Raw genomic sequence first — 22,093 nt, 5'->3', positions numbered from 1 at the left:
GGTTCAAGGAGCTGTTTGTTAAATGAGCACCCGGAGCCAGAATATGGTTTTGGTGCCCGAGAATGCAGGCGGGCTGCGTCCTGCGCGCGCCACGGCTCTTTGGGATGCGGGTGGGAGCGGGAGGGGTGAATGCAGCCCTTGTTTGTCCTCTCTTGAGGAATCTAATTATGTATCAATTGATTTCAAAGCCCGCAATAGCAACTCTCCGGCAAACACTCACTCCCAGACATTGTCCCAGCTTTCACCCTGTCGTAATTTATTCACCTCGGGTTTAAATGAGCACCTCGCACCGATCCCCCTCCCCCTCTCCCTCTTCTTGGGCGCTGAGCCTCGGGAAGCGGGGGCGGGGAAGGGGGCGCTGCCAAGCCTTAACCACCCCATACCCACGGAGGCTGCGGGCCGACCCTGGGGGGGCAGAGCCGTGCCCCCGCCCCTCGCGGCGGGCAGGGAGCCACGAGCCGGCTGTCACTCGGCCTTCTGCCCGGCTGCGCGCCGTCAAAGGGACGCCCGCGGGCGGCAGCGCCTCGGGGTCGGCGGCGAACGCGCTGGCGGGGCCGGGGGGCTGCGCTCCGATGGGGCCGCACGGGGGGGGCAGGTGGGGGCACGGCGGAACCACGCATAAGCGTGTGTGCACCGCATGCACGCATGAAGTCGCGCAAACGCACGTTCAGATGGACGCACGGAGCTGCACACATGCCCGCGGACGGGCGCAAATCATCGCATGCATTCACGCGCGGATACCTGCATGCACTTAGGGACGCACAAAGATGCGCGTACAGACATGCACAGCCTGGAGGGGTCCCCTCGGGCTTATGCAGGGGGGGGGTCCGATGGGGCTGACCCCCACGCAGAAACACGTCCCACTGAGAAGCCTTCCCCCAGCTGCCCCCGGCTTCAGTCCTCGTTTGCTCCGCGGAGAGGTGATTGGGGCACAATGGCACACAACCTCGCAGCCCCCTCCCTCCCCCCCAAAATATCTGTTCCTTGGCTTTCACTTCGACTTGCCCCACCTTCCCCAGGGAAGAGTAATGGGGAAATTGAGGGGAAGTGCAAAGTTCTAACGCTGACCGCTTTCCCTTTAATTTTGGGCCGTGGCACCCTTTCTCCGAGACGAGCGATCAGTATCAGAGCGATACCTTCAAACGACCCTGTCCTCTCCGCAACTTAAATAAACAGCATCTGGAAGCCAGGCCTGGGCCGCCCGCCCCCCCGCCGCTATTAAGCGCCTATTACGGCGATGGAGGCAGGGAAGGGCCAGGTTTAAACGCTCTGCCCCCCCCTCCCCAAGCGCAGACAATTTTGATGAGTGGGTTTTTGTCCGGATGGTTCGTAATGGTGCCTGTTTTGGGGTGTCCCGGGGGGTCCGGGAAGCTTTAATTCGCTCACAAAGACTCATTTGCAGGTCAATGCCATGGCACACTCGCCTCTCCCCTTTGCCTAAATCTCCTTTTGTTCCCCCTCGCCTGCTCCTCATGCCAGATGGCCGCGGAAAATGCTAATTTTCTCTCTCTCTCTCTTCCCTCTTCCCCCCCAACACCCCCCCCCCCCCCCTCCTCCCTTTTTTTTTTTTTTTTTTGAATTTAATTGCGGCCCTTTGCAGATGGGGGCCTCGGAGTGTGTGCTTCATTCAAATGAGGTTTGCTTTTTGGTTTCCAGGCACGTTTCGAAAAGTCCGATGTGAGTCGGGCAGGGATTAGGTTGACAGGGAAGTGATCAGATTAAACCCGGCCCGAGCGCGGCCCCCTCCCTCCGGCCCTGCTCCTTCCCCGCCCTCCTCCCAGTAAAAAAAAGGGGGGGGGAAAAGGGGGGGGGGAAGGAAAAGCAGCCTTCTCTTCTCTCTGAACGATTTAAGATGAAACTTGCTCGAATTCAGGCAGGAAAATCCATCTTCTTGTGGCAAAGGGAAAATGACAACTAGCCAAAAGGAGGTTTTGTAGCGAGGCACCGGGTCAGTCTTTTCTTCCAGGTAACCAGTGATGCGACGAAAGGTAGTGGCCTCAAATTGTGCCAGAGGCAGGATATTAAGCGAAGATCTCTTCTTGGAAAGAGTGTGAGGCATCGGAACAGGCTGCCCGGGGAGGTGGCAGAGTCACCATCCCTGCAGGTGTTCAGGAAACCATGGAAATGTGATACCAAGGGATGTGGTTGGTGGGTGTGGTTGGACTGGATGTTCTTAGTGGTTTTTTCCAACCTGAATGATTCTGTTATCTTTCTATGCCATCAGATGGGATGGAAAAGACCCTCAGCATCCCCAGTTCCAGCCATCCCTCAGCCCATCACTGAACCATCCTCACAATCCAGTTTCTTATTATTCAGCCTGTACACATGTAGTAAAGTCACTGAAGGTGCCACCAATCAGTTGGTACTCAATTACTGAATCATTAAAGTTGGAAAAGAACATTCAGATCATCTAAGTCCAACCATCAACACATCCCCACCATGCCTACCAAACCATGTTCAATTACAAACAATATTTTGTGTATATATGTGTATATATATGTGTGTGTATGTATGTATATTTTTTCCCTATGGCTTGAGCAAGCCGCTCAAGGTTTTGTTGCTGACTTCGGAGCAAATTAGCCAACAGCTGGACCTTAATTGTCTCTGATTATCTGCACCAGGTGTGGTGCATGCTGGGAGTTGTGGGCACCTGGGGCTGCTTGGGTTAAGGGGTAGCTGCTAGGTTGATTGTTTGCATGCATCCTATGCTTCTGAGTTTTAAATGAGGTCTATAGTGACTTTTTTCCCAGTGCTTATAGAAAGGCCTATTATTTATACTACTACATATATGTGTGTGTATGTACGCATACATATACACATATACATACATAATGATTTTCTTGATCATTAAGAGAGAAACTTCAGGCACACCAGCTTAAGGATCTTGGGGTGAGGAGCTCAGCACTATGCTTACCAGGTAAGAGCTGAAATTGTCTGTGTGTGTGTCTATCTTCTTGCTTATGTCACTACTAGGGACCAAACTGATCTTTGGAAGTGAACAGTTGCACTATGCTGGATGTTGGTGTGAGATAACTCATGATCGTGTGGAAAAATAAAAGTAAGTTAGGGTAGATGAAGATTTAATCCTGATATCTCATAGAGCTTCAGTAATTATTCTCTCCTTATTTTATTTTCTAGTTTTTCAGTTGAGGTTGGGGAGGGGCAGACCCTGTCTTTTCTGCCTTTCTGCTCAAGTTAGATTTGTTTCTCTAAGAATTCAAGAACATTTATTTGCTTAAAGGCTTGCCAGTGAAAAGGCCCCAGGTCTAATCCCCTTTCTGCTACACACCACTGCAACTTAGGGAACCCTTTGCCTATTGACTTCTTTACGTGGAAACTGATCCTCTGAAAGCAAAAAGGAACCATTTCTTGAAGGGGGGGGGGAGGGAAGAAAACCTCTAAAATTCCATTCTGAACAAGTCGTCATCCTTGGCCCGTGCAGTAGCAATAGAAGCAAAGGCTTTTTGATCCTCACATTTGTAAACTTGTAGACATAATAATGCCATTTCTCCAGTGTTAGCAGGTGTCCTGTCTGGAAGCTGCTGCCTCAGCCTCCAGCAGAGCTGGGAATTAGAAAATTGTCTGTCGTTCCTGAACCGTGAAGCACTGCTCTTAAATAAAGGCCAGGTCAGATGTTAAAGGGACATTCTTGTCTTCTGAAGCCGAAATAATCTACAGTCACATCGAGAAATGGAGGCATCCTCCTCCCAAAATGGTCAACCTCTTTATCTCCCACTATATGGGGTCACGACAAGCTCCATGCGTGCAGATGGATTGCGTGCCTCCCCAGCCCATAGCGTAGCATGTGTATGGCTGTGCTTTGGGGCAGTACAGTGACTGAGGCAGGTTGCACTCTTCCTTCTTTTTGCCCTCAGGTGTCCTTCCTCTGTCTCTGATAGAACAATGAATACAGATCATGCTCCATGTTCTCTCTGGGTTCTGTTAAGCAAGCTGAATGTGTTTTAAGATGGACAGACTGTGGACATAGCTGAGGTTTGACAACGGGTGTGGAATGCCAAGCAGAAAAGCCTGGTTGCAAGCATTTGGTCTTGACACCAAATGTGGATGTCCCATTTTCTGGGAGCACATGTGATGTTGAGTGTGCAGGACAGAGAGATGGGTTTGGCCTAAAAATGGGTACTAAGAATGGAGAACCATTGTGGTTCCTCAAGGTGCTCTCAAACCAAGTAACTCGTCCAGGGGAGAGACAAACCTTACAACTGTCACCTAGAGCTTTGGGATCTAGTGCTGGGGGCCAGGATCTGGTATTTTAGTACAGTATGCACAGAATATGGGGAGAGTGCACCAATCCCCTACCTGAAGTTGGGAAAAAAAATGATGGGGCAAGGTTCAGAGCTCCCTTTGTGATTTCTTTGCATTTGAGCCAGCAAAACCATTGTTGGGTTCTTACTCTTGGTGACACCAAGAATGGCTCCAACATGGTGGAGCAGGGCTGGTCTCTGGCCATGGCGTTCTGTGCTGCAGGAGGATGGGGTGGGACAGCGGGGTGGCAGCCAGGAAGAGAAGTGGGGATGGTGAGGCCAAGGGAAACCCTTGGCTCTGCCCCCTTGTGTCTGTGCATGATGATAAAATCTTTTAATTAAACGATTGCTGTGAGTGCACAGGGTGCACGGCACTCACCTAATGAGCAGTTGCTCAGTTTTGCTTTTTCTCTCTGTTTAATGGACGGTGCTGGGTCCTATTAACCGTGCACTGTTCAAGCCCTGCCCAACAGCGCTGTGGGTTTCCCCATGAGATTGGTGCGGTGCAGCTCCAGGTGGGATCATGGTGCTTTCCAAAGCATTTATGGATTGATACATAAATGTTGAGTGCTATTATTCCTGTTTGAAGATGGGGGGAGCCAACATAATCGGTAACTTCATCCCTATGTGCTCTCATCGCCAGGACCTATGCAGCATGTCAGTTCTTTGTGGGTGAATTGGGTGTTCAGTGCATTTATTTTATTTTTACACCGAACCATAGGAAACCTCTCTTCACATCAGACTGCTTTCCTCATCCTGTTACCTACACCTCCCGCTCATTAGGGACAAATATTTGCTCAAGAAGTGGCAAGCTGCTTTTTTGTTTCTTCCAAGTGATAATAGAACAAGTTTTGGCCCAAAAAGAAAAGTTGTGGCCGGGCAGGAGAATGATTCCCAGCGCCAACCATATGCTGCATTCATCATGCTGAAGTGCCTTAATTACTGGTGGATGTCGCCGTGCTTGTAAAGATAGCGCAAAGCTTTTGGCCAAGGTTGTTTGCTGATAATTGCATTTCCTGGGGGGGGAAAAAAATCCTGAAAGCCTTTCTGCTGCTGAGTTTTCCTTTGGGCATCCCACACGGGTATGCACCAAGAGATGCTGGCGGGATGTGAGTGCCCAGAATATTGCAGCCTTAAAGCTCCATCTCAGGGAAACTCCATTGCAGCACTGGCCTCAGCCTGGGGTTGGTGTCCTGCTTTTAGCTGGGACAGAGCTGTTTTTCACCACCGTGTCTGCCATAATGCAGCTGTAAGGAGTGGCAAGTGAGCTCCTACAGATGCCCAGTACTGCACATCGTTTCCAAAAGCCATTCCCATCCTGAAATCTGAAGTGGGATTTGTGATTCCTGCTAAGGGGTGAGTGGGGCAGCGGTAACAAGCAGCAGCTTCCCTCCCCTCCATTATCATTCTGATGATAAAGGGCACTTTAAAGGCTCTCTGACAATGAATGAGTCCCGGTTAAATATTTCGGGAACTTCTTTACATGGTTTCCTCTGATGCACGCACTGTTGAGACATCTGTCTTCGGTACTAATAAAGTAGTCTAGATTTAAAATGAACTTCATTGGATCGCTTTGAAACTATAGGCACATATGGTTCATAATTAGCTGGATATCTCTTATAGTTAAATGATTTTTTCCCTTCTCTTTCTCTCTCTCTCTGTCGCCCATTCGCATCAATAATAGAAGCAAACAAAGTTCCAATTGTTCCCTGTTGCGGGACATTATGTGCCTGAATAAATGGATGTTGGCTGTGTCTACATGGATTTGCCATATGGCTACAAAGGCCCGAAGAATAGGGGCAGTGTGCTTTGTGCCGAAGGCGGGCTGGGTGGAGCAGGCTGCGGGGCGGCCGCACACCTTCCCCGTGCCCGGCAGCTGGAGCCCCTACCATGCTACGGGCCCACCTCCACAGCGCAGGGATTTGGGAGCCGGGCACGGGGATTTCTTGGTGCGGAAAGTCCTATTATGAGCGGGGGGCTGGGACAATGGAGGTCCCAAAGGCACCTGCTTGCATGAAAGCCAGAGAAAAGCCCATAAATCCTGGAGGATCCAGCTGCCTCACTCCGGGCATTGTTGGCTTTCAGAAGGAAAGGGAAAAGCTATTTTTCTTTTTCAAAGAGGGGGGAAAATCGTGTTGAGGCCGCGGCCACTGACGCGGGCGCGTAAAATAATCCCGCTCTGATTAAGCGATCACGGAGCTGGAGGTAATCAATGTTACTTTTACAGCCGGGAGCGTTCCGCGGCCGTGACGGGGGGGGGCAGCGGCGAGCGCAGCGGGGACAGCCGGGGCGGGGACAACCCGGCCTTGGTCCCCCGGCTCCGCCCGGCGGTATCGGGGCACCGTGGCATGGAGCCGCCCCACCTGCGATCGGGGCTGCCCCACACCAAGTGCGTGCCCCCACCCCGCGAACGTTCATGTTGCCTGGGGGCTGCTTTATTTTGCCCTTTTCTGGCTTGTAGTGGTTGGGGGAGGAATAGGGGCTGGAAAGCAGTGCTGGGCTCGGGCGGGAAAGGGCTTTTCCCCGAGATGATGGAGAAGGAGTGCACACAGAAGGGACCCCCAAGGGCACAGTCTGCCCTCCCCCCCATTAATGTGGGGCTGCCCCTCGGCCCAACTTGGGCCTCAGCTCTGGGGGAAGAGGGAATCGCGATGCAGAAAGACAAAACTCAAGTTTGTTTTCAGGCATGTGCGTTCCCCATCTCATTTTGTCACGGCCAGCAGCACTCTTGCTTGTTTGTAACGGAAGAAGCCTTTTTCTTTCCCCCTCCAACTACAGCCCATACACCCCCACCCCGCTTTGCAGCCACACTGTCCCCCCAGCAGTTTGGTCACAGTGTGTGCAGGAGCATTGGAAGATGCAACCAGCCTCCCCCCCCCCCCCTCCCCCCTCCCCCATGGGTAGCAGCACAGCACACAGCATTGCAAAGGTTCCTGGGATGTTTTTATTATTGGAGGTTGTGGTGTTATTGGCAATGGTAGTGATACAGTCGGGCTCAGGAACTATAGGAACTTGTCTTCAAGTACAGGGTACAGACTGCAGGGTTCATTACTACATCACGTGAAGGCCAAAACAAAAAACAAAACCAAAATCCGACTATAAAAATAAATTTACATTTTGTAAATAACAAAAGCAAATATAGTGCCCTTTGGCTTAACCAAAAGGGAAAAAAAAAGACTATTGAATGTCAACCAGTTATCCACATTTCTGACATAAATAGAAAATATAAGTTAGTATAACTCTTAGAAAACGTTTTGTACAAATATACACGTGCTTCTTTGCTCTTCTTTCTCCTTTTTTTTTTCCTTTTTCTTCTTTTTTGTTGCACTGAGAGATCAGCAGAGATTAAACATTTCCATATAAATGACTTGTTTGTTTTTGTTTTGTTTGTTTGTTTTTTTTTCCTCCGTTAAAGCTTTACACTTCTGGCCAGTGTACTCACATTAGGCATAATACATTTCTGTACAGAACGTCACACATTGCACACTCGTACGCTAACACTGCTCCGTGCGCGGCCGCTCCCGGCGGGCGGGCGCTGCGGCTCCGACCCGACTCCGGCGGCGCTGCGGGGCCCGGACCGGGCGCGGTGCGGGGGGGTCCCGGCTGCCCGCAACTCCGGGGCACGGCGCCTGCGGGCTGCGCACCTCTCCCGTGGGTGCCGTAGTGCAAAAGGCTGAAGGGATAAAGAGGAATGGGAGTTAGAAGCGAGAGGACAGAGACGTGGACAAGGCTGCGTCCTCTCATCCCCCTCCCTTTGGCTCCCTGGAGCTTCTCACCTGGCTCAGCGGAGCCGCTTGCGGGGGGTGTGCTCAGCCGGCACGGCGGCGGGGGGCTGCGGGCAGCCCACGGGTCGTTCGGCCGCCGATTTGGGCTCGGCCGGCCTTTTTCTCCTGGCGAAGAAATCTGGTGGAGAGGGACGGGGGGAGGGGGCCGTCAGCAGCCGCAAAGAGTGCCCCGCGGTGCCGCTACCCCCTCTCCCCCGCCCGGCCTCCCTACGCACGCACCTGTGATGCGGGTCGTGGGGCCGCTCCGCCGGGGTCGCAGTGCACGTCGGCGGGGCGCGGCGCGGTTCTCTCGGCTCAGGCGCGCCCCCGGCCCTCCCGGAGCCTTGGCGGCGGAGGATGCGGTATTGACGACGGACGGCGGGGCCGGGGAGGCACGGCGTAGGGGAACGCGGTGCCGGCCCACCTGCAGCGTCTCCCGGTAGAACGCGGGCACGGTGCCGCCCTCCACCTCCTCCCAGCGCAGGCGGCCGGGCCCGGGCAGCGGCGTGTCGGTGTGGAAGTTGTAGTCCCAGCGGCGCTGATCGTCCTCGCCCATCTCCCGCAAACGGCTCCGCAGCTCCCGGCCCAGCTCCTCGTGGTCCACCGGCCCGAATAAGCTCCTGCAGACGGCGCTGCGGCCGGGCACGGGCAGCGCCCGCAGAGCCGCCAGGCGCTCCGGGGCCGCTGCCGCACCCGAAAGGTGCACGTCGGACATCGCCACGGGGTGGGTGGGTGCGTGGCCGCCCGCCCCCGCCGCTCCCCTCGCCGCCCGTCCCGTCTCGTCCAGTCCGGCACCAAACACACTCCGGCCCTGCCTCCGCCTCTGAGCCCCTTCCCCCGGCTCCCGGCTTTTAAACCCCGCTCCCCGCGAGGACGAGCAAAACAACTATTAGCATAATAGTATTTCCCCGCCGCCGGACCGCCGCGATTGGCGGGGCCCCCCCCGCAGCCCCCCGGCCCCCAGCGGCAGCCCTCCTGCCCGCGCCCTCCATTGGCTGCGCCGGGCAGCGCCGCTCCGCCGCCGGCCGCATTGGCCCGGCCCGGCCCCGCCGCGGCCCGGGGGGGCGGCCCCGGCGCTGGCCCGGCCCCGGGGGGCGGCACGGAGCTCCCCGCCCGCCGCGTCCCCGCGCCTTTGTCTGCTAGCGGCCGCTGTTCCCTCCCCTGTACTCCTTTCCTCTCCTCTCTTCTCGGGGTTGCTTTCGGCCTCTCCCTCTCGCCTTCCCACCAGAGGTGTGCGTGTTTGGGGCGTTCTCACTGTTAGTTTTTGTCCTTTCTTTCTCTCTCTGTTTTGTTTGTTTGTTTTGTCCTTCCTTTTTCCCTTGAGGAGACGTTGCTCAGCATCTGCAAGCACAGGATGAGAACTCGGGGTCGGTTCTGGCTCCGTGGTTTGGTTGCCCTGCCGCAAAACAAAGCGGGATGCTCGCAGAGTTCAAAACAAGCTGAGGGCTGCTTTTAAAAATAGCACTTCTCGGCTGTATGGAATTAATAAACTGCAGCCTCGCTGAGCAGAAATACATGGAAACCACAGCATTTTCCTCTCCTAACTTTTAAGGCCACATAAATGCTTCCCTGGAAGCACTCCAGGCCAGTCTGGATGGGGCTTGGAACAACCTTGTCTACAGGGGGGTGTCCCTGCCTATAGCAAGGGGTTGGAACTGGAAGGTCTTGAGGGTCCCTTCCAACCCAAACCATTTTGTGATTCCATGATAAGACATGGTCAGCTGCACATGAGCTCATCTCACCATTATGCTGCTCTCCTGTTTGTGCAGTCCTTACCTTGTGGTGGGGTAGGGAGTGCCTTTTTAAGATGCGCATCCGAATGGATGTGTGTTCATCAGCAGGGAGGTGTACCTATGGCGATCTTAGGGAGCCCCAAAGCTGGAGGGGTGTTGGGAGCATCCAGTCCAATGGGCCATGCAGCCTTAGCAAGAACTGGTGCCGCGAGAAGTCCTCGTGCAGCAAGACAGTGGGTAGGATAAAGAGTAGCAAGGGTGTGTGTGATCACAGGCAGTTTGCAGCTTTGCATTTGCACCAGTGGCAGTTTTGTGTGGTACTTTGGAGTTCTGAACTCTGGGCTGTGCCACCAGCTTGGTGACCTTTCGAGTTATTGCAGCCTGGCTACATTCAGAACGGTAATAAAAAATGAAGGTGGATGCCAAGGACGCCTCGTGGGTGCAAAATGTAGGTTTTGAATAACAAAATTCCCCTCTGGAAGATGTTCACTACCCGTGCCCGGGGCTGGTCCCGATATGCGGGGTGATGGTGCCCTCTAATGTCGGCCGGGCCGGGCGGTGCTGGGCTGCGGGACGTGTAGTCTCGTACCCCGCTGTGATACACCGGGTGTCCGGCTGCGGCAGGGGAAGGGGAAATGGTTTCGAACTAACTGAGGGGAGGTTTAGAGGATATATAAGAACGATGTTTTTTTACAGTGAGGGCAGTGAGGCACTGGCACCGGTTGACCAGAGAGGTGAACACTCTATCTGGAGACATTCAAGGTCAGGCTGGATGGGGCTCTGAGCACCTGATCTAGTTAGTGTAGGTGTCCTTGTTCATTGCAGAGAAGTTGGACCAGGTGTCCCTTCCAGCTCAAACAATTCTCTGATGATAACTCTGATTCTATGAGAATAAGGTGAGTGAGACCAGGAGGATCAGACAAAGGGAGGTCAGCAAAGGGATGTGCTCATAATGGGCACACAGTGAAGCTGAATCTCATGATTTAAAGACACTTTCACTCTGATGCTGGCAGGTATCCTCCTCTTTTCTCCAGCAAGCAGCTTTACCAGCATGAGCACTACAGCTCTCTCAGCATGTTTGGTGGGGAGTTCCACATTCTGTTTCAACCCAGAGAGCGGATTGTGTCACAAAAGCAGGAATGGTGTCTGTTCTGGAGAGAGCATAAACAAGTGCTGATTATTTATTAATAAGCACATGCCTCACACAGCAAAGTGCATGCGCATGGTTTCACAAAATGGCATTTTGCACCAACACAGTAGAAGTTCTGAAGAATGCTGTAAGCAATGGACTTTTGAAAGAGCACTTTAAAGCCTCCAGAAATTAGGGCTCATGTATTTTTGTCTGCAGCAAATTCACTCTGAGGGCAGGTGCAGAGGGAGCAGCAAAGGGTCTCCAAAGCCTTCCAGTGGTTCAAACTAAAAAGTAGCAGGGAAACCATCCCTCTTGGATCCCTAAGTAAAACCAGGACTGTGAGCATCATGTCTTTGTAGATGTGCTGATACAGAGATGTGGCTGCTGGTGTTGGGCCACCTCAGTCAGTTCCACTGCCTCTGAGCTGATGATGAATTCTGCCCTGCATTGCTATGGCTATCCCTCCTCCTTCATCCTACCTCATCCCTGTGTGGGCAGTGACCACATGCCACATGAAGTTGTCCCAAAGCTGCAGAGCATATGGCAGCCATCCCCTTCTCTCCAAACCCCAAGGAGAATCCCTGGGATTGCAGCAGGGTATGAACAACTTCCCTGCCTGCCCTCAGGTGGGGTTTGTCTGGGAGCATCACACCAACCTCTGTGTAGGGGACCAAGGTGGGATGGGTGAGGCCTTACAGCCATGTGCCTTGCAGCTCACTGACTGCCCTACATAGAAACATGCATTAGTAGGAACATTAAATACACATCCGTGTTTTGTTTGTGCTGAGTACAGCTTAGCTGGACAGACAACCAGGGGAGGGACTGTGGTTACATTGTGTTGTGGTGGTCTTTCAAACGTCTGAAAGTTATAAATCGAGCAATTGTCTGATTCTGACACAGGAAAATGTTTTGGTAGATGCAGGAGGCTCGAGACCAGCTGAAAGCATCTCAGGCACCCATTGTTTGCAGAATGTAATGTTTGCAGAGGAAATCAGCAGCATTCCTGCAACAAACCACAACAAGAAGCTTCATACTGCCCAAATCATTACAATTCTCATATAAATTATAACAGCTTAAATGTTATGTAGATGATAAACAGCTTTTGCATTCCAGACATCGCTGTGATTCCAGGAGGTGGCTGTACGATATGGGCTGAATGACACATTGCACATGGAAGGCTGAACAGGAGCCTTTCTTTGTGTGTGTATCCATTTTTGTCACTTCTTGCATACTCTTTGGATATAAACCTTGGGCTTCCAGTGTACTTTGCTCTCTACAGTGACCCAAAAGGAGGTTGTGGCAAGGCAGGGATTGGCCTCTTCTCCTGGGTCACAGCGATAGGATGAGAGGTGATGGCCTTAGGTTGAACCAGGAGAGGTTCAGGTTGGGTATTAGGAAAAACTTGTCAGAAAAACAGGTGATGTATTAGAAAAGGCTGCCCAGGGAGCTGGCGGAGTCACCATCCCTGAATGTATTCAAGAAGAGGGTGGATGAGGTACTTGGGGACACACTCTATAGCGGTCAGAGGCATGGGCTGATAGTTGGACTGGATGAACTTATTGGTCTTTCCAACTGTCATGGTTTTGTGATGGTTCTATGATATTTCTGAGATATGCTGTATGTGCATCTTGGAACCCAGGACTTCAGACACTGTCCAGCAGCAAGTCTGGGGACAAGCATCCCTTGCCCTTGAGGGCAGGGCCATCTGGAGGCCCTGGAGAGGTTTGGGGCAGAGGTGGCTGTGGCCATTGCAGCCCCAGGTGACAAGATGAGGAGTGACCTCAGCAAGGTGTCATTTGAAGCAGGCACCATCCTGTCCCAGCAGGGCACTGCCAGAGCTGATGGGATGGGATGAGTGCCAAGAGCCGTGTGTTCTCTGCCTATGTGGTTATGTTATTCTTGGTGTGATTCCTGAAGTCAGGCCACAACATTTTTCCAAAACTTGTTCACAATTGACACAGTCTCTACTCCATCTGCATATGTGTTGATGTCAGACTCCAGCATTCAGAAATGTTCTCTTTTGGTTTGATGTATCTGGAGAGGAGAAACTGCCCTGTGGTTAAGAAGCAGCACTGGAGGCCAAAGGATGACCAAATCTGATTCCAGTCTCTTCCACAGACTTCCTTCATGATTTCGAGCCACCGCACCCTGCCGGCTGCTGGAGCCCCAGCTGTGAACCAAGGAGGATCCAATTCTCTTCCCTCATCTGAGTCTGGAGTTCTTGTTGTGCTTGCAGGGCACCAGATGGGGTCTCAGTATTACACGGAGTTTTGGGACTCTGCCATTAAAAAAGTCAAGAAGAACCAGCCCTATTTCAGATAAAGTATTGATATGCAGTTTAATATGCAAAGTAACAAAGACTTTACCAAAATAATGAACAATGGTCTTTTTCCATTTCACAAAACAATTTGCCAGGCTGAATAAGCACACCCGCATTTTTATAACAACAAATTACAAATAATTGCTTTTTTTTTTTGCAATTTAATACACATGTAGAAAGAGCCAACGGAGTTCTGCAGCCACTGGGAATCTGATTTCATTGCCGATTTGGACCGCTTCTGTAGTTCTTATGAAAATCCCCAAAGACTGTGCTAGTTTGCTGTTTTGTAAAATAAATATGCCTCTTTTTTTTCTTCTTTTTTTCTTCTTCTTTTTGTTTGTTGTTTTTTGCTGGCCGTGTGGATTCTTTTTCCATTCATTAGCAAGCTGCTTTTTTTTTTTTTTTTTTTTTTTTTTTTGTCTTTGTGAACACAATTAGACAAAAGAATAAATCAGTCGACAACCGTGGGACATAATTCTGGCCATAGCAGGGCTGTATGCACTATTATTTGCTTAATGCACAGATCTTCCAGCGCAGCACAAATCAGAGCCTTCCTCTCAGGTTGGACAGGGTGTGATGCTTTGCCATGCAGTGCTTTGGGTTCCCATTCGCAGAGTGTTTCTCCACCAGGAGTATCCCAGTCTGATCCCAGGCTGATCCCACAGACCTGAAGGTTATGGGGCATCACTTCAGGAGGTTGCTTCCCTTTCCTCTGCCACACTTCAGAGCTCCAGAAGCATCACCAGGAGGATGGTTCCTTGGGGGTTGTCTCCCAAAGGGATTTATTGTTGTTCTGGAGTAGAATCTGAATTATCTCACTGCTTTTTCTTTCTTTTTTTTTTTTTTTTTTTTTATAGCTGGAGGGACCACCAGCTCACTTTGACAGAGGATTTGATGCCTGAGAGCTGCCCTTCCTTGCTGGCCACTTCTGTCCCTCTTAAAGGCTCTTCTGAAGCTGTAAATCTCGTTCTGACAGGTGGATCCCACCCAGAGCACTTGGCATTGCTGCAGGTCACATTAACCTTCCTCTGTCAAAAAACAGTCAGGTGGAGGGAAGGATCTAGGATGGATTTCCTCATGGTTTATCCTTTCTCAACCTACATTTTTAACTGCTTCAGTTGCCGTGGGTGGGTTTCCCGTCCCCAAGTACTTTCAGCTGGCCGGGCTTCCCATTTCCAGTGATTTAAGAAAGATTGCATCCAGAGTAACATAAACACCAAGTCTTTGCAAATTTCTTTTGTAAAGCTGTTCTCAAGTTTCCTCATCTATTTTTTCCAGAGATTACCAGATAAATAGGCCTCAGGAAAGATATACCAGGGAGGGCAACTGTAAATATGCCAAAAAAGTTGAGAATAAGTGTCAAGGCTTAATGCATAGCTAATGGCCTAATCTGCAGTATAATCACAAGGTATTCACACTCAACTCCTTGCTTGCTTTCAACTCAGTCACCCTGGGATATGCATCTGTTTAAAGTTTATTTATCGTGACTAAGAATATTCATCTTCTATTCATAATGTGTTCTCCCCCACTTTAAAAATCAGTCTCTCTTCTTTCATTGTGACTTGTCAGTGACACGATGACCCAGAACAGACCCTTTAGAACAAAATGCAGCACCAGTGTGGACAACTCATCAGGCAGGGTGTGTTAGCGCAGCAGAGAGAGGTAGAGGGTGACTGATGGAGAGCGGTGCATATGCAAGTCATTGCCTTGCTGGGATCCCTTTCCAGTTGCTGCAGAGACAAACCTACCAGTCAAAATATTGCAGCTTTTCACATCCAAGTCAGCAACATTTCCTGTTAGCAGCGTTTCACATTGTATTTGCGTGAGCTGTTTTCGTGATTGTCTCAAAACCTCTGGAAAGAGAGCTCTGTCATTAATTTTACTCTTCTATTCAATGTTGGCAATTTGTGCATTGTGCCTGCCCAGTGCAAACCAGGAAGTTTTACTTGACAATGTTGCTGCTGTGTGCAGGAAACCCAAAACACAAAAAAACCCCATTGTTTTACACTTAGACAAATTCAATGCCCAGCACCAATCCTTTGCTAAATTGGGATGCACTCTGGATAACCTTCCTTCTTCAGTAACAAATGCGACGTATAAGCTGTCCTGAGCTGGGTCTGCATCGGCATAGGAGGGTCACTCTTTAGAAGTGCTTTTTGACTCATGCTATGAATGTGTTTGCAGAAGGCTGTTCCTTGCAGCCTCCAGTGGCATGGCACAGGTCCCTGGTGAAACATTAAACCACCAATCCTCCCCACATTCACCAGGAGGCAGAGCCTGACAGCACTCTCCAAAACACTGGGCTCCCCCCTGCACATCAGCATGAGGTGTGCCTGACCTCATCATCTCATTGCGTGCCATAAGAAGGTCCCCAGCTCCTCATCCCCGGACTTTGTTGTGCTACCTGGGAGGTCAGGGGTCTGCAGGACTTGGTAGAATCACAGAATCACAGAATGGTTTGCATTGGAGGGGTTCTTAAAAGATCATCTAGTTCTAATCCCCCTGCCCTCAACGTCTTCAGCAAAGAGTGGTCCAGGGGGATCCAACAGCAGCTTGCAGCTGCTCTAAGAGCTTGGAGGTGATCCAGCCAAATGCATCTTGATGGTGGTAGCTGATACCCCAAGGGACAGTGACTGCAGTTTGAGAAATGTGGCTTGGTCATTAGGAAAAACATTTCTCCAGGTACTAGAAAAGTGGCAAGAGCTCTTTCCCTAGGTGTTTTCAAAGCCAGTCTAGGGAAAGTCACAACTAAGTTGGTGTGTTCAAGCAGGAGGGAGGGCATGATCTCTTGAGGTCTCTTCCTACCAAGAGCCCCATAAACTATAAAGCCAGAGTGCTGTTGTTTCTGTTTTCTGTTCCTCTTTAAAATAAAGATAATACTCAACCAGACCTCCAGGCTTCAGCAGATGAGCAAACAAATAAAACTGAGAGCAGACAAGCAAGGAAACAAAATCCCAAGCAAACAAACAAGCAAACAAACAAAGACCAACCAAACAAAAAGGAGAATGGAATTTTGTTTGCTTGTTTTAATTCCTTGGTTTGCAGTCAGCCTCCTAATTTGTATGGATTTAATACTGTTTTCTTTTTATGTATGTTTTGGCTTGGGCTACTAATTTGCAGTCTTAGTGAAGTCGCTTGTGAGCACTTTGCAGCTCAGGCAGTCTCTCAGTTTGCAGCACCCAGTGTAGGTGAGAAAAAGGTTCAAGTGGAGATTGTGGTGAGGGTAATGGTAAGTATATGTTCGATTGATATTTGCTTATAGGCTATGTAAACTTATTGCAAGAAACATGAGGATAGGAAGGTAGTCTCTTTGCTGTAAGCTTTGCTTGCAACCTCCAAAACTAAAATCAGTATTCTTTTAATAAAGAGTCAAAACAGATGTCTTTTCTGAGCCACCAGAGGCAATGATTCCTCCCAGCTCCTTGAGCCTTGGCTCTGTACAATGCTGCTTAGCAGCAGCTACAAACACTGTTATGTTATCAATATTGTTTTTCTCTTAGAACTAAAACAGCATTTTACCAGAAGCTCTGAAGAAAACATTTTTGTCTCAGCTGAAAAAAAAAGACAAAGTGAAAGAAGGGAAAGAGTTAAGGAGCTGAAGGGTTTGCCACGTGTTCTCGCGTGGGGCAATGTCCACTTTAGCCCTGCTGGTGTTCCCAACCTGGTCTCTGCATGACCCTCCAAGCAGTGATCTCACCAGGACAAGGCTGAGCAGTGAAATCTGGGGCTCAGTGAGCAGTTACCTCTGATCCTGTCTGACAAAAGGGGAGGAGAGAAGGAAAAAGTAAAGACAATCCCCGGCATGGTGACTCAGCATCTTTACACTGTTAAGCTTTGAACTGTAAATACAGCTTTTGCACCTTTCGTATGCTGTGCGTTCTCAGCCAGAACGCGCCTACACGTCCTATTCCAGCCTACCTTAAGTCACTCCATGAGCACGATGAGTGGAAAAAGCAGCCCAGAAGGTGAAGAAGGAGCTGGGAGAATGAAGAGTGAGAGTTGGGGGCAGAGCAACGCCGTGGGAGAGGTCAGGAGGGGCCGGGTGATCCTTGCTGCCTACCTGATAGTAACTCTGGAGCTGACCTTGCTGTTCATGCAGTTTGGAGTTGTACCTGTGAGTATGGGTTGCTGGGCACAGCACTTCTTGTCTTTGGTGCAAGTGGCTCTTCCAGGTTTGCTTGGATCTTTTTCTGAAGGCTGTTTAATTCTCACTGGCAGAACCTGAATGTTAGAGCCTGCCTCAAAGTTAGCTGTGTTGGACTGCGTGCATGAGAAGTGATTCTGATTTGTCACCTGGTGTAAAACTGATGGCTTTGATCACATCCTGCTGATTTTTCTTAGTAGATAGTGTAGGCCAGAGACTTTGTATTTATTCACCAGCTTTTCTGATAGAAAGGTGATACACTGGAACAGGCTGCCCAGGTATGTAGTGGAGTCACTGTCTCTGGAGGCATTTAAGAAACGTGGAGATGTGGCCCTGAGAGCATGGTTCAGTGCACATGGTGTGATGCATTGATGGTAGGGCTTGATGATCTTGGAGATCTTCTCCAACCTTAATGATTCCATGATAAAGATTTAATCTGTAGGTAGAGGAAACAGAAGCTCAGAATTTGGAGCTCTGGTCCTCTACATGCAGCTGTGAAGCTCTTTATTCAGAAATGTAGCATGTTTCATTTCCCCTGACCCACTGCTTTTTGTATTTTTCTTTTCTTTTTTTTTTTTTTTAGTACTTGGCAAAGAACCTGGGTTTGGATTCGGTGGGGTTTGGGTACCTCCAGACAACCTTTGGTGTCCTCCAGCTCGTGGGAGGTCCCATTTTTGGAAGGTGAGAACAATACTTATGACCCTTTTCATGGCTGAAAAAGGCCAATCTCTTATACTTTAATAATAACAATAAAAAGTTTAGTTCTGTTTCATGGTCCTGCTGAAATGTTTGAAGATTTCATAACAGACCAGGGGGAAAATAAATATGCTCTAATTAGAAATACCGCAACATAGAAGCAGCCTTTATGTTAACGTAGGTATGTTTTAATGGCACACATTTAAGTTTAACAATATACTGGGAACAGGCTTAAGCCATCAGAGTCCTCAGAGCCTAGGTCCTAATGGCTTAATCTTGCAAGCATTTTATAGCCACTTGTAACCTTAGAAATGTCCTCTGACTAGGGAATTGAGGGGAAAAAAGGGTATTTATTCATGTTAAGTAGAGCTGTCAGTGAAAAGACTGTAGGTCACATTATTTCTATGGCCACATCTCCCTGAATTTAAGTCAGAGTTTAATACATAGTCAAAATTCCTTTGAGTTTATGTGCATTTTAAGAACTACTCTATCTACAAGCTCATCTACAGAAAGAGGAAAAGAGTGGGAAAAGCCTGTCTCAGGGGACACGAGCTCCTGTTCCTAATGAAATGAATGGCAAGAAAAATCCTAGAGTGACTGTGGGGAGCCTCTTCCCAAAGGGCAAAAAAAACTTGAACAAGCAGTGTGGTCCAGTGATGGGAAACTCAAATAAGACTGAGAAAAGCTAGCTTTTCTCCTTAGCCCTGCTACTGATCAGCAGTGATACAAGGTGATGCTGTGTGTTTCAGTTTCCCTTCATGGGATTCTGGTCTGCACCTGGTACATCCAAAATCTGTTTTTCCTCCAATGCCTAGAAAAGGCACCGAAGGGAATAGGAAAAGGCAAATATTCATATGTGTGTGGATTGCCAATAGTGTAGATGGGTCTGAAGATGTATGTTGCCAGATGGACGCCAAAATTTTTTATATAATTTTGAGAAGAAAAGTATTTTCCTGTATGGAAGACTGCTAGAAATTAATTGGAACAGCTTCAGTTATCACTGAAACTGGACTAAAAAAAAAAAAAAAAAAGAAAGAAATCATCTAGCCTGATTCCTTGGTCTGAACAGACTCAGAGTTGCAATGTAAACTCACTACTGGAAGCCCCATCAGCTCTTGCAGGGGACGAGTGAATGTGGCCAAGGTTGCTGAACAGCTTCATCCCCCTGGATGTACCAGCACAATCCCAATTCTGACAGCCTCTCATCAATTCTGCTCTAGGTTTGCAGATCAGTTTGGTAGCAGAGCTGCCTTAACTCTCTCCTGTGCATCTGCGAGTGCCTTCTTCCTGCTCCTGTCCATCTCCACCAGCATCCCCATCCTCTTTCTCTCCAGGCTACCGACAGTGTTCATGCACGGGCTGCCAGGTAAGTTTGGATGGGGCTGAGGAACTTCCCAGATTGTTTTTATTGCCAGAGTTCTCTTCTTGTGCTTGTGTTACTGGAAGCCATCAGCATGAAAGAACATCTGTTGGGCACTGGGACTGAAAGAATGAATGTATGAAACAGCTGTAGTAGTACTTTTAGTGGAAATGCTAAGTCACTGCCTGAAGCAGTGATTAAGCACCTGGTGGGAAGGCATGGCCAACCTAAGGGAGATCAGGTGTATGCAATGTACCTGAGTGACAGGAAGGGATGGAGCCAGGATCTGCCCCTCCCCAGACCTCTTTTAAGGGTTGGCAGTGGATGCAGATTGATTTTGCAGGAGACTCCTGTCTGTCTGAGGGTTTCTGAAGGTAAACAGATTCTTTCCTTTGTTTTTGTGCTCAGAGCAGTTGTGTTTAAGCAAATTCTCACTTGCTTTGCCTGGGACCTTGCTGCTTTACTGTCATTGCTGTGTTTTCCCCCTTGTTGCAGTGCTGTAGAATCCAGTGTAGGGGCTCTGGAAGGCAGGGTTTCTTCTCTGCAGTCCTAGATCTGTTCTCACATATGAACTTGAAAATATTGCTTGGATATCACCATTTGAACGTTGATAGTGAGTGTTTGCTGGCAGCAGCCCTATCCTGAGCTTCCCAACTGCTGTGTTGCAACCAGAAGTTTTGTAGGAGAACTTTTCTATTTCTGCTGCTAAGAGGAGCATATAGTCATAGCAACATGTGGTCACAAAGATGGCTTCTATTTCCCACACTTCCCTCCAAGTTGTTCTGCTTTAGTCTGGCTTTCCTAGATGTTTCTACTAAAAACTGTACCATCAGCTTTAGCTACTGGAAGTTTGTGTGACTCATGCAAGATGATTTGTGCTGGTGGGGAGTCACCTCTTATTGCCACTTGTGAAAGGGCTGGAGAGTCCCTTCCTCCAACTTAGAGATGTAATAAATTCTGTCTGGTGGTGTGCATGAGCACAGGGCTTCAAGGACAGTTCTGTGGCAGGTGCTGATTAATGGTTAGTGGCTGAGTTTCATGATCTTGGAGCTTTTTTCCAACCTTAATGATTTTATTTTTTTTTTCAGTGGCTTATAGGCTTGTATGCATTGCTTGGGCACTGCAGCAGGCTTCTTTTAAGTGGTTGTTTCCTTGCAGGTGCTCAGAAGGTCATCACAGACCTAACAGCTCCTTCTGAACGTGCTGCTGCCTTGGGGAAGCTGGGTCTTTGCTTTGGAATAGGAATCATCATCGGCTCTGCCCTGGGAGGGGTCCTCTCCACCAAATTCGGGTGAGTGATTTGCTTGTTTGGTGTGGTGTTTCTTGCAACTTGTATAAAGCTGGTAGGATTCAGAGGGGCCAGAAGACTTCTCTGACTTGTGCTAACAGCTTTTCGCTAACATTTAGGGTCGATTAGACAAAGAATGCTTCAAACCTGACCCCTGCTGAAAGGAATCTTTGTGTTGCATTGTGAATAACACTGAGTAACTCAGCTGTAGACCCCCTCCTCCCCTTGCTGGGGGCAGTAGAGATTCACACCAGAACTCAATATTTTGCTCTCCATGTGTCTGTGAAGAATTACTTGCTGTGTTTTTATGGAGGCAAAAACAAACAAACAAAAAAAAAAACACCACAAAAACCAACCCAAAAATCACTCCTTTTTTGTCTAGTTAAGTATTTTCAATAGTAGTGAAGATGTGTATGGAAATAGGTCAAAGTGAGAAATGGAGGTTTTCTCCCGTCTTTTCTCTGGAGCTGAAAAGCAGCATGCACTGCATAGTCTACCTTTAACAATGTTGTACAATCGAGAAATGGAAACCTGAATCAGTGTGAAACTCTTGCAGAGATTGATGTGCTTGGAGGGATGCTCAGTGTGGAGAAAGGTATCCAGGAAAGGGAAAGCAAGGCTGGGATGTGGAGGGGAAGAGATGGAGGAGATCAAAGTACACACCTGCTGCTCTTCTGTGTGCTTTCTACAAATGGAAAAGATATCACTGTTTGCATTGAATTTGCTGGTTGCTTGTTATTAGTAAAATATGCAGTGTGCTGGGGAACTCTACAGGTAGAGAAATGCACGTGGCCATTATGTTCTAGGGAAAGTCTCCCTGTATTTCTGTGAAGGTGGTGGGAGAAGCCTTTGCAACCTTTTGAGCATTTATTTGACTTTGTTTTTCTTAGGGATGCTTGCTTTTGTAGATTCGTTTTAGCATGGGAATCGTTTATTTTTCAACCTCTTCCAGTACTGTAGCAGTTCGGCAGTGCAGGGTGAAGAGTTTTCAATAGATATTTGTTTACATTTATGTTTGGGCGAAGCCGATTTCTAGGCACGACGCTTGCCGCGGAAGCAGTCCGTGTCCAGCAAGTTGCTGTGCCCGCTAGGTGTCACCATCGGCTCGTTCTGATGCCGCTAACAATCCCTTCCCATCCACGTCCATGCATCCGGCGGAGGGCAGCTTCAGCCCACAGTTCACGCGTGCCCGATAGAGCATCCCATTGCGGTGCCTTCGGAGCTACTGCTCCTGCCATCCCATAGAATTACCACCAATGGCTTCTGGCTGTGTCTGTGACATTGGCCTGGAGGGAAAGTAGTGGGTTTTGTGCTAAGGACGCATCCAAGGATCATTGTCCCTGCTGGTGCATCCCTTCCCATTTCCCATACTAAGACAGGAAGATTCCAACCAT

The 22,093-nt window shown here is 49.3% G+C and overlaps 2 protein-coding genes across 2 annotated transcripts in view; one reads left to right on the top strand and one right to left on the bottom strand.

Annotated features, from left to right (window-relative positions):
* Positions 1–7,183: 7,183 nt before the first annotated feature.
* Positions 7,184–8,928, bottom strand: CDKN1C (cyclin dependent kinase inhibitor 1C). The gene is made up of 3 exons (XM_015863925.3): positions 8,267–8,928; positions 8,039–8,165; positions 7,184–7,935 (listed from the first exon to the last, which is right to left on the bottom strand). The coding sequence occupies exons 1-2, from the start codon at positions 8,739–8,741 to the stop codon at positions 8,044–8,046; spliced, it is 597 nt and encodes a 198-aa protein (XP_015719411.1). The 5' UTR covers positions 8,742–8,928; the 3' UTR covers positions 7,184–7,935; positions 8,039–8,043.
* A 7,426-nt stretch (positions 8,929–16,354) lies between these two features.
* Positions 16,355–22,093, top strand: part of SLC67A1 (solute carrier family 67 member 1) — a 45,961-nt gene continuing 40,222 nt past the window's right edge. The window contains exons 1-4 of the mRNA XM_085550015.1: positions 16,355–17,325; positions 17,939–18,036; positions 19,272–19,417; positions 20,570–20,702. Coding sequence (XP_085406141.1) covers positions 17,143–17,325; positions 17,939–18,036; positions 19,272–19,417; positions 20,570–20,702 — 560 coding nt within the window. The 5' untranslated portion in view covers positions 16,355–17,142. The remainder of the gene's footprint in view (positions 17,326–17,938; positions 18,037–19,271; positions 19,418–20,569; positions 20,703–22,093) is intronic.

Source organism: Coturnix japonica, chromosome 5, assembly GCF_054131305.1.
Source record: "Coturnix japonica strain WE chromosome 5, WE-NBRP24, whole genome shotgun sequence".
Classification (NCBI taxonomy): domain Eukaryota; kingdom Metazoa; phylum Chordata; class Aves; order Galliformes; family Phasianidae; genus Coturnix; species Coturnix japonica.
Note: the sequence above shows the minus strand (reverse complement) of the source record. Positions and strands in the feature narration are given on the sequence as shown.

Coding starts and splice junctions, on each gene's coding strand:
- CDKN1C (XM_015863925.3), bottom strand. CDS start 8,741: ATGTCCGACGTGCACCTTTCGGGTGCGGCAGCGGCCCCGGAGCGCCTG. Junction 8,166..8,266: donor CCCCACGACCCGCATCACAG/GTGCGTGCGTAG, acceptor CCTCTCCACCAG/ATTTCTTCGCCAGGAGAAAA.